This window comes from Diadema antillarum, unplaced genomic scaffold (genome assembly GCF_040938485.1).
Source record: "Diadema antillarum isolate AM-2024a unplaced genomic scaffold, OU_Dant_1.0 seq00000776_RagTag, whole genome shotgun sequence".
In the NCBI taxonomy this organism is placed as follows: domain Eukaryota; kingdom Metazoa; phylum Echinodermata; class Echinoidea; order Diadematoida; family Diadematidae; genus Diadema; species Diadema antillarum.
Window position 1 is genome coordinate 701,379 of NW_027271665.1, and position 12,003 is coordinate 713,381.

General features: G+C 39.0%; 1 protein-coding gene across 1 annotated transcript in view; it reads right to left on the reverse strand.

Annotated features, from left to right (window-relative positions):
* LOC139738962 (uncharacterized) overlaps positions 1 to 10,680 on the reverse strand; it is a 212,129-nt gene extending 201,449 nt beyond the window's left edge. The window contains exons 1-2 of the mRNA XM_071649580.1: positions 10,443 to 10,680; positions 9,665 to 9,741 (exon numbers count right to left, since the gene is read on the reverse strand). Of these exons, the coding sequence (XP_071505681.1) occupies positions 9,665 to 9,741; positions 10,443 to 10,453 (88 nt within the window). The 5' untranslated portion in view covers positions 10,454 to 10,680. The remainder of the gene's footprint in view (positions 1 to 9,664; positions 9,742 to 10,442) is intronic.
* Between the last annotated feature and the right edge of the window lie 1,323 nt (positions 10,681 to 12,003).

The following is a 12,003-nucleotide window of genomic DNA, read 5'->3' on the forward strand; positions in this document are numbered from 1 at the left end:
TAAAGGTACATTCTTTAAGTTATGGTCAAAAGAAGCAAAAATTTTCTTATATTTGTCATTATTTTTCTTGACCTTTAATCGCAAATATCTCCATTTGGCAAATAGGCCTATAGACTTAATCGGTTTTTGCGAACAAACCCTTCAATTGTACTATCACAGGCAATACATCAACATCCATGGAGAATTGTGAAATTTTACATGCAAATGAACGGACTACTGCAAAGCCAGAAACATACAAAACTGTCACAAGCTGGAGCCAACGACCTTTTTGGAAACATGAAACTTTCACAATAACCACTGGCATTCGATGCATTGTGTACACAAAAACTCTTCAGTGGATTTTACTATAGCAAATCTTGGCTCCTCGTGAAATTTGTGACATGTTTTCATGCGAAAAAAATTTCTAGTATTCACCATACTATGGACCCTCTAAGAAGTCATGGAACTATACTTGTCGAATCTGGTCTTGTTGGGTTGCGCAATATGACCAGACACAGGTATTTGGGATAGTTGATATTGACCGGCAGAGTTGGCAATGCTTGACCGCTGACTAGTCATCCCCTTTGTCTGCCATGAAAGAGTTGTTTGGGGTAGTATCTGGACACCCCAGGGTCCATCGACCACCACCCATTGTTCACTGAGAATAGAAAGTCCACTTGGTGAGTGAGCTTGATCCCTACTTTGTAGGTTTTCATCCCCGATTGTGTGTGCTTAGCCAATGTCGATATTGATTTCTTTATCATTACGGCCAATGGACACAGTGAAAAACAAAGCTGAGCTCACACTGTGCTTCCTTACATTACAGGTATTATTAATTGACCCCATATTGGGGGAAATCGTGTGCTTGGAAAAAAAAAAAGTTAGGCCTAGGCTTGCCTTGACTCCATACCATTCTATTCATTCATCTCAAAAGATATGGAGTGTATTCAAATTCTATGAACCTAGACGTCAGAAAGTTGTGGACAAAAATTCAAGCAAAATATCTCGATATGAAAGAATTCTTAATCATAACTTCCCCCCTAAAAAAAATCAAGTAAAATACAACTTTGGCATTACACAAACTAAAGAAGAAAACTCATAAAACAGTAAGTTACAATTTTATGGGGGAAGTGGAGTATTAAATAAAAGAGATCTGTCTCACTATAATCTAGAAAAGGTTGCAGAAATCATACCATTACTCAAATTAGGCAGAAGAAACTTGTATTTGTTAAACTTGTTTTGTATTCATATTCATAAACTTCACAAAAAAACCAAACCAATACCATAATGTACATTATAGTACTTTCCTTTAGTTTTAATAGGGGAAGTAACTTTTGACTGCATTACTGATGACAGCTCATGGCTTTAAAGGGGAAGGCTAGTAACTGATCAGTGGGAATCAGTGGAAATGCTGGGAGATGATTGTTCCAATCCTTATGGGATTCATTCAAGAGTTCATTGTATATCTATTGTTGTGTGAAAATGATTTGCTTCAGAACGGTCTCATATTCAAGTAATGTGCAGATTAATGCTCCGTCACTGACCAGGGACGCTAACCTGGAAGCATTAAACTGCACATTACTTGAATATGAGACCATTCTGAAGCAAATCATTTTCACACAACGATAGATATACAATGAACTCTTGAATGAATCCCATAAGGATTGGAACAATCATCTCCCAGCATTTCCACTGATTCCCACTGATCAGTTACTAGCCTTCCCCTTTAAATGCGCCTTTCGTCAAAAGAAACTAAGAAGTGCACAACTGAGTCCGAACAAGATAAACACTGAAGGGTAAGCAGCTGCTCATAAGAGCCTGTAATGACGCAGATAATGATTTAACTGGTGAAGACAGCTTAGCTCCAATCCTCCCAATGTCTACAGCCAGTCAACAAAAAGCAAGGTTTTCGAGATAAAACCCCCTAACGCTCTAGATCTGGAGCTAAACGACCCATGTGGGCACCCTTTTGTAGGCTGTATGCAGAGATGTGCCCTTGACTGTCAAGCATGAATGAGAGAAGCCTACAGAAGATGGGATTCTAGGGTTAATGGGGCTATCACCACACAGCTTTACAAGAAGAAGAAGAAGGGGGAGGACTCTTTGGAGATAAGTATGTGTCTGGAGGGATGAGGGAGGATTAGTGGGTCATTGTTGACCCATTTTCAATGACAGTTGATATGGGATTTGGGCAGGCAGTGTTTTTGGTTCAGAATCCTCTGGTTGGATAAGCTTTATGCTAACTGTCAAGTGTAAGCCCAGATAAAGGATTCATTTCTTTTCTTTTCTTTTGTGCTATAAGCAGCAGGACCACCAGAGAAGAGGGAGCTACACGATCCCCACTGCTCACATCACCTGTTCCAAGAGTAGGTTCCAGTCCATACAAAGTCCACATTATATAGGGCCTACCAGTACGGGGAAAATATCAGAAACTCCAACCCCATGCACCTTCTGATCTGGAGATTTTCCCACCTGAACAACCCCTAGCAAACAGGAGACTCCAACTTGATGGGCACAAAGTGCGAGTTCTTTGTGGCCGGGGTCCGTTGAGGACAGTTTGATTTTGCTACAACACGCATTTCCCACAGACACCAGCCCGAGTATACTCATGACTCGTCCTCAATGGGTTAAGAGCCCTGGAAGATCTAGGGTTCTCGATGCTCTCTCGTGCTATCTCAAACAGGCCTATTTTTTCAACATGCGATGTCTATACAAGTAAGAGATCATTTCAAGCAGGAGACACAGAGCCAGGGCAGGTGAAACTAAAGTTTAAGCGGGAGAACGGGAGATTTTGCAAAAATGGGCTTTCGGCGGGAGATCTCCCATCAAAAGCTGGAGAGTTGGATTCTCTGAAATATATGTATGTAGCCACATCTCATACTGACAAAGCCTTGACTGTAATGTAATCTTATCCTCCAGTCTACGCTGATCAAGGAGTAACGTCCTTGCACTGATTTGTTGACAACTGGTATGAGCCTCAGGTTTCCCTTCATGATAATACTGTATCACCTTGTCAGTTCCAGAAAAGCGACTTTCCTGAATTTCTTTAAATTTTTATGCAATTTTTTTTCTTTGTTTGTATCTTTTGTAATCATAACACAAGTTTAGACATTCTGAAGAACGAACATAACATGAACCACGATTACCTTACCTTACAAGCAATTCTCTAGTTGTTTGATAGATTAAAAGTTGGTTTCTTGCCATGAATGCTGATACTTTTCTTCTTTTTTTTTTCATTCAGGGCACTAGAGTAGAGACATACTAGGCTGCTTGTCTGTGGCAACAAAAATTTGCTGTAGGGCAAGTGATTGTCTCTTAACCCATTGAGGACAGATTGCTTTTGCTACAACTTGTATTTCCCACAGACACCTGCCCGAGTATACGTGGGACTCGTCCTCGCCGGGTTAACCCCTTGAGGATGAGCTGATTTTGCAGGAGAGATGGATACCCCGTGCAATGCCCTGTGATCTGATACAGTTTACTCCTCAACATCTGAGGTCACAGAGCATTACAGCTTTCTGATATCAGGGATGACTGATTATGTAAATTACTGAATTAAATACACCCCTGTTCCCCCATCCCCAACCCTATTCCTCACCCCCACCCCTACCCCTCTCTACCCCATCCCATTTGTTAGATCCTGTGACCCTGGTGGGCACTATTTGTGGCAGACACACTTCATGTCCTCTACATCTCATGGCTAATAGGATGTTACATTAATCAATTTCATGTCCTGCTTTTCATTTCAACACCACAGTATTCATTTGTAGACAGCATGCCACTCCTTCAACCTTTAGGACACATGAAACAGACAAAACGCACCATGAAGTTGCAAAATACAATGCAAACAAAGCCGTTCTAGGCGCTGCATTTTTCTGCCTTCACGGCTGAGCTCACGGTTTGACACGGTCGGGCTGAAGTCAATGAGAAGAAGGCTTTCTGCTCCACAGACAATACAAACTTGTCAATACCACATGTACCTGTACCTCACTCCAGCATTCATCCATGTAAATAAAACAACAGACATCTAAACTGTGGTGTCGGGCAGAGGGCAACTGCGGTTAAAGGTACATATCGTGCTACTACTATGTATACTGGCTTCCATGTATTTTATGCTGCTTTGCTTGATCTATTTCTTTCTCTTTCAACGGTTTTCAACCATAGCACTTGATATCTGTATAATACTTTGTTGATTATACCTGCTGATATGATTATATTGTCAAAAACAAACTTGAGGAGAGGGGCAATGACATTCTACCATTTCAGTTCTGCCCCTAAGAAAACGTGGTGAAACTATGAAATGGACAAGGTATTTCTAAATAAGGACAATTATTGTCCAGCTGCTCATTCAGGAATTGAGGGTTAAATTTTTGATAAATTGCATAAGAATCAGTACCTGTCTGAATCAATGTGTTCCAATCAATCGTTCTGGAAGCATAACTGTGACAAGCTCTCTCGTGTGGAGTACATGTATGTCACCAGTGATGACTGATATCAATGACCAAACATGGTCTACTGCCAAAAACTCCCGCATTTCCTTATTTACACCTCTAGAGATGTGTTCTATTTCACCTAGTTCTGCCAATTTAAGGTTACGAAGGTTGCACCTGTGAAATACCACTTGCTCTGATGGGCTGGATTTTTAAAGGGGGACACATGGGCGGTTGCCAAAATCTGTAGGTGCCAAGTCCTCCCCTTTCCACAAGGACCAGACAAGACTGTATAGTGGCCCAGAAGACTTTAAATACAGCTGAAAGTACACTGTACTTGAAACAACACAGAGAAATTTTACTCTCAAATACATTATGCAATGCAAGGCATTTTATAAGCCAAAACAAAGCTTTAGATCATTAACCCATTGAGAATGGTTTGATTAAGCTGCAACGGATTTTCCACAGACACCTGCCCGAGTATACTCGGGACTCGTCCTCAACCGGGTAACAAACCAGCTAATAACTGTAAGCCCAACTCACTTTTGCCCTCTGAGTGGCCAGCAATTGGAAGAAGGACTGTGTTGCCCCCTCTCAGGACCATTTCGTCAGACCACCAGAGGCACATAATGCAGAAGAATATCAATATGGTGCTGATAGGGTTAACATACCATGTCTTGGGGGGGGGGGGGGGGGGTACTGAGGTATAAATAAAGAGCATCTTGAATCCAGACTACGCTGATCTCATTTTTGAATGAATGGAGCTGGCTCGGGGACTTCGCCACAAATTAGCTGGCTGCTGAATCCCTGCAGAGTTGTGGCTGACCGTCAGCCACCGGGGTGTCCCACTTTTCCTTCAAGTCCTTCCATGCACCCCCTTCAAGTACCAGCAAGTCCTGCAATCAATTTACAACCTCAAAACCAACCCTCAAACTCTTGATAAAAAAAAAAATAATAGTAATAATAATAAATAAATAAAACAAATAAAAAAAATAACAATTGATGTTTTGTTGAACAGGTTTCTATTGATATCAACAATTAACTCTTTGTGGACGGACTGATTTTGCTACAACACGCATTTCCCCATAGACACTTGCCCGAGTGTACTCGGGACTTGTCCTCAATGGGTTACAATGCAACAACACGTAAAATTAGAGGCAGCTATAGAAGTATCAACTATAGCAGTAGGCCTACTTAATAACGATGGAACAAATGACAATTGTATAATAATTATGATAATAATGATGATTAAATAATAAAACTACAGTCATAGGGCAGTAAATCTGCAGCATTCTACAGAGATTAATTCTTCCTCCCATGGTCATACACCACACTCACAAGCAATGTGCATTATTTGTAGACTGTGCAATACATACTAATAAAAGCCTAAATATCCCACATCACAAGCCCCAGCCATTTTTGACTGATCCAACCCATGCTAACTTTAGAAAGTTACTCATTTACATATACTTGTCAAGTACTGACAAGGCAATAATGATATAGAAGTTATGAAATATAGGCCTAAATCTTTCATAATCTAAATGCTGAGAATTTATTTCTAATTCAGAAAATGCTATTTTTCAAAAACTGCACTAATGATAGTATGGACATGGTATTAAGGCCCTATATGAAACAAGGCTTAGCATTTGAAAATGTTCGTGGCTAAGCACACAGTTTTACAGCACTATGCCAAAACCGACTCGCAAAGTTATGTTTACCTTCGTCAAACACACCACAGCCCATAAAACCTCAAACTTCAGTGAACATTCCAGGATATCCAGGGTTAGTTTAAATACCTGATAGTTATTTTTCTTTTCTTTTCTTTTCTTTTCTCTTCGTAAAAGTATTTGTCAATTGTAAAATACAAGAAAAAAGATAATGAATAGTCACTTCACAGTCTCATCCTAAGCTGTTTGTTTGGCTCCTGTTTGATCATTAATATATTAAAATATTTTTTTGTTTTAAGACTGTAATTTTGAGATTGTATAATAAAAGTCTGTTTAAAGAGTCTATCTATCCTAAGTCTTGCCCCATGGTTTAGTTATAGACCTACCCTTTAATTGTGACTACCACTATTTATAATCAAAGAAAATGTCAAAATAAATACCAATATTTATAATCTTCTGTATGTCATCATGTTTTTACAAAACTACCCTTCTTTGGAGCTGACAGGTGCATTCTGTTTTTCGATGAAATAATATTTATATTGATATTCACATCAATATTCCATGGACAAGTCATAGAAAGTGTATGGCTTCTTTTGTAATTCATTTTCCTGTTCTTTTTCAGTCACAATTGCTCTATATTCAGGCAAGTTAGAGAGAGTCTTCCTTTAGTTCCACTTGCATCTATACATGCCTAGAGAGTGTTAGTGGAAGTGCATTCTACAAAACAAAACGAGCAAACATTTTTGACTCTATACTGTATAAATAGCAGGCCCTACACCCCAACCTGTGCATCTGTTGCCAATTCATCTTGCAAGAACCACAACAAGGTTGGTTTCTCGTGGTTATTTTCCTTTCATTTGTTCCCCTCTTGGACAGAACATGTCAGTTACAGTATCATCTCATCAGGTCTACATTACACACTGTTGAAACATGATGTACAACTACCAGAGATTGGTGAGACTCTCCATTGGATATCAGCATACAAAAGTTCTGTGGTTACAATGACTGAAACAATGCTGGGTCTGGGTCTAGACAAAGCTTTATGTAGACAAAAATAGAAACAACAACATTGAAAAACAAAAGTGCTTTCACCTTGCACAGACCATTCATGAAGGCATGACTGAAGAGAGTGAATGCAAAAGTGGTCTATCAAAGAGACCTATTGCCTTCTCTTTTTTCTTTTTCTTTTTCACAAACACACACATGAAAAGATGTAGGCCTACTTCGAGAGAATACTATCATATGTACAACGTGGAAGCATTTTGGAAAAGTGTTTGTGTGCTACATTTCCATTAGAGTATTCATGATAGCAAGTAGAGATAAAATCATAATACATCTAGGTATATTATTCGGTCATAAAAGGGTGTGTCTTGTCATCCAGCATCCTCCCCCCCCCCCCCCCCCATAAATGGTTGGGGTCAACAGGTGCACACCCGAGTCTGAAGTTTAAGACTACACAAAAAGTCAGCTGCAGAAAAATATGTTGGATGTCCATCATCATTATGCTGAGCTCTAAATCTCGGATTGTCGACTGTCTGTGGAATGCCATAGCACAGCCCAGCGTGCCAGGTTGTGTAGATGTGGAAGTGATCAGGAGGGAACTTGCCCACCTTTTTCACATTGTTGGCCAACTGTCTTTCCCCAGCCATGTGCATCGCACCCACCGTTGCACCGTTATGGGAAACCTCCAAAGTCCATCCCCACAATAAGCCCAAGCAGGGTTTCTACACATTTCAATTCCGCTTCTCACTTTTATCTGTGTAGAATGTTTGCAATGATGTATTCTTTCTATCTCTCTATTCAATTACCTACCTCCCTTTTACCTTTGTTTCTTTATTCCGGATTTACAGGATGTTACCAACAATTCACCAAAAGGACCATTGTGTTTCTGAATTAATCTCTACAGTCAAATATTTCACCTGTTTGTTGATTTGCTTCAGCAATGGTTCTGGTACCTTAACCACTCACATTTTTTTTTTTTTTTAATTTAGGGCATTCTTGTTTCCTCTCTGTTTCAAGTAGACCATTCCTATCTATCTATCTATCTATCTATCCATCTATGCAGGCCTACATCTATCCACATCTAGGTACAGACAGTGTAGTACAGTGTAACTACAGTTTTCATAGGTGGGGGATAAATTACAGTACCACATTTATCATGCAACAAATTAAGGGTGGTTTATAGTTGACTTGTGACAAAGTCTCTGCAACTACTTGAAAATATATCAGGGAAACATTTATGATCGGTATGAAAGACAGAGAAACATAGAGAAAAAGAGAGTAATCTTTCCCTCAGTGTAGATATATCTCCATCTCCATCCACAGATCAATTCACATCCATCTACCGTTCTACCAATCTGAGTGAGTTTTTACCCCTCTTCTCCTTCACTCAATACACCTGTCTCCAACCATGCACAATACGCTCACAAAAGGCACCATCACCCGTGACCATTCTCTTCCTCTGTCCACAATAAATGTGGTTTCTTTTAACCCACTGCACAATAGGAGGGGGTGAGCTGTGCACCAAGTCTATGGGATATTGCAATATCCGGAGGCAACAAGTTAAATCAGTATGTTTAAAGGAGGAAATCACAGCTTACAGAACAGGTCCTGCGATCATGTCCACTTTACTCTCCTAACCTCATTAACTGCATTCTAAACCCGTTCTATACAGGAACTTGGTGGCCTGCATATTAAAGTATGTGGGCATTTCAGAATTCAGTATGGAACGGGTTAAAAGAATGTGAGATTCAGATCAGTTATTTTCATCACGACTACCATCATTTCAGTTATCCAATGAGTTTGGAGCAAACAACATCAACAACAAAATGATCATCTGGACTGTCAGCATGTAGCCATGTTTCATTTTAGTGTAAGGAGAGCAAAATCCAATCTAATTTTACAGTCTGATCCCTTTCTATTATTTCTTTTTTTTTGCTCCTGCTTCAAGATTTTTTTTGATAATATATACTAGGTTAATCAGGAAAAAATCAATATAAGCCTACTAAGTTATGTAGGAAAAAACAACACACACACACATACACACACACACACACATATCTTATAGGGTGTTCTACCAAAGTGCAATGATTATGAAAACTGATGAACACTCCTATTTTAGGACAGAGAAGAAAAGATGGACAACTATCCTCAACAACAGCAGCTGCTGGCTGGAGCAAATGCAGTCTGCCTTCTGGATGTCCTGGTCGGCTGCACTAGACAGCTGAGGTCAAAGGTCAGACAGATTGTCACTGATGATCAATGAAACATATCTTTCTCTCTGTCATTTTTTTTTCTTCATATCACACAGACTTGGAGGAGATCTGTTGAACTTTGTCTACTGTTGTGGGCAACATTTACAAAGCATATTGTAGTGATCAATAAAATGTGCACATAGGGAGTAAATTCAACCAAATATTTACAGTGCTTTTAAAAACAAACACACCCACATTACATTCAATCAATCCTTCAATCCACCAGCATATTGATCAATCAAAATCAATCACCCATAAGAGTTTTTTTTTTTCTTCCTTTCTTTCTCTCTTTGTAGGTTAATGGTTGAATGGAATTGCTTTTGTCTCGTCTTACCTTCAAAACCTTGGGACCTTACGAGGTGAATAGTACTCAGGAAGAAAATAGAGGTCAGAAAAGGCCCAAATAGATGCCTAAAAAATAAAGAAAATGGTAGAAAAATATCAGGATGTTGTAAACAAGAAACAACAGCCAATAAGACAAAAAATATGGATGAGAGAGGGGTGTTCACACTTTCTTTAGCTTAAATGTCTAGGGTCTCTCTATTTATTTTAAAATATACCGGTAATCTATAAAAATCTGCCCTGCATATGGTCAATGGGTGGAAATCACTGATCTTTTATGGAAGAACAAGTTCATTGGTAGAAAGTATTATCTGCTTGGTGGAGGTCTGTGCTCTCAGAGCACTTTTTAGTTAAATTACGATGATGGTGAGGAGGAGGATTACTATAATTAAATATTAGGGCCTATCATCATCTTCATCATTACCAATCATCATGCATCATCATCATCATCATCTGGCATCATCACGATCATCATTATTATCATTATTATTATTATTATCATTTTACAGAAAAGCCTAGAATTTGAAGGGAAAATGGCATGGTATTGTACTAATGACCTTCAGGTGAGACAAAAACAGACACAAACAGAGGCACACGGAGGAATACAATTAAGCAGGGCAGGGCAGGGTTGGTTGGTGGTGTGCCATCGAATTTACTGAGTACAACACTCAACAGGCCTACACAGCTACAGTGAGTGATGATCGATGATCATGTTTTAAAGTACTTTGTAACTCGATCATAGTTTGCAACATGCTGTAAAGCTACATTACCTTGCTGCCATCTTGACGAATATTCGCTTTCAACAGCACAAGAGGTAATCATGCGATCTTTTATTCCAATATTATGACCGAGTATTGTTAATCCAGCAACTGGAGGATGGGGTTGCGGTTGCTCCCACTTCCGCCCGGAGCGTCGGGGGGAGAGGCAGACGGTGCGCGGTGACAGAGGTGGATAGAAGCCGTAGCGTGTACTTGGTGGCCTTGCGGGTTCCACTCCACTAGCCCTCGATAACTTCACCTGACTGAATGGCATAATACGATAAATAACAAACGCAGCAGAAGGATCGTGATCGCACTTTGTTCGTTGCCAATTTGCCAATAATCTCACTTTTTCGATTTATCCCTCTTTTATTAATATAAAACTGATAATTTATTAACAGTATTTTCTTAGATGACTTTAACAATAATATTTTTCATGTCTTTATATAATAAATTTATTTCTGTATGATAGTTTAAAAATATGTATTGGATACACTTTAATAATGAAAAACAACGTATGGATAACGATGACTTTATTTCGACTTTTCCATTCAGGAAAAATAGGGAAATAATCAAGATATTTTATGTTCATCAGTTAAGATCGATAAAGAAATGCATCATTGTATTTAGATAGAATACTTATTAAGTCAATATACATTCTGTTAGCAAGTCATCAATGTATCGTACAGATTTGTAGGGTAAAAGCAATATGACATTTCCGTACATTACCCCTTACGCAAATGTAGTAGTCTAACGCGTGTATAACCAATCATCTCCTTTGAAAAAGTTTTATTACGGGGGAGGGGGGCGTGGGGAGGTGACTATTGCGTCATAATGCATGCAGGCCTATTATCAGACTGTGCAGGTGCGCTCGTAGTTCAAGTTCTCGCGAACAGTGGTGTCGCAACTCGAAACAAAAGTAACATATTATCAATGTATGAACACAATCAATTATATGCTGTGTCTATACGTATACATAACAATGTCATTACATTGTACCACCCAAATTACGCACCATGACTACATGAGAATTCAATTCAATTCAATGATTGGGGTATTATAGTGGTTTTGGGTGCTGGCGCTTGTGCTGTTGATAATTAAATCTGACCCTTGTCAACAGTGAAACTTTGTATGCATCGTGAGATTCTTTCGACATAAGAGATAAAATCTACAAAACTTTGAAAAGGATCTAGTTAATTAGATGATGAAACTCATGAGCTCTTCTGAGATTTTTCCCCATATCTTTTGACGGTTCTCTAGCTTTCAAATTGTCCTTAATATCGTAACAACTACACGTATCTGATCAGAGTTTATACGCTAACAAGCATGACAATGGTAGAATTACAGACATTGTTCACATAATTATTATAAATCAGAATTTAGTAAAGGCAAGAATAGGTATCATAGCTTCCTTATTTCTATGGAAGTCAATAAACATCCATAGAGTCACCCATGCAGCTATTCTGCTGATAAAATTCATTATCACCACAAACAACTCTCGACTCGACTCTCGAACAATTTTTCACCGAACAATGTTATTATTTTTTTTTACATTTATTTTGATATTTCTGAC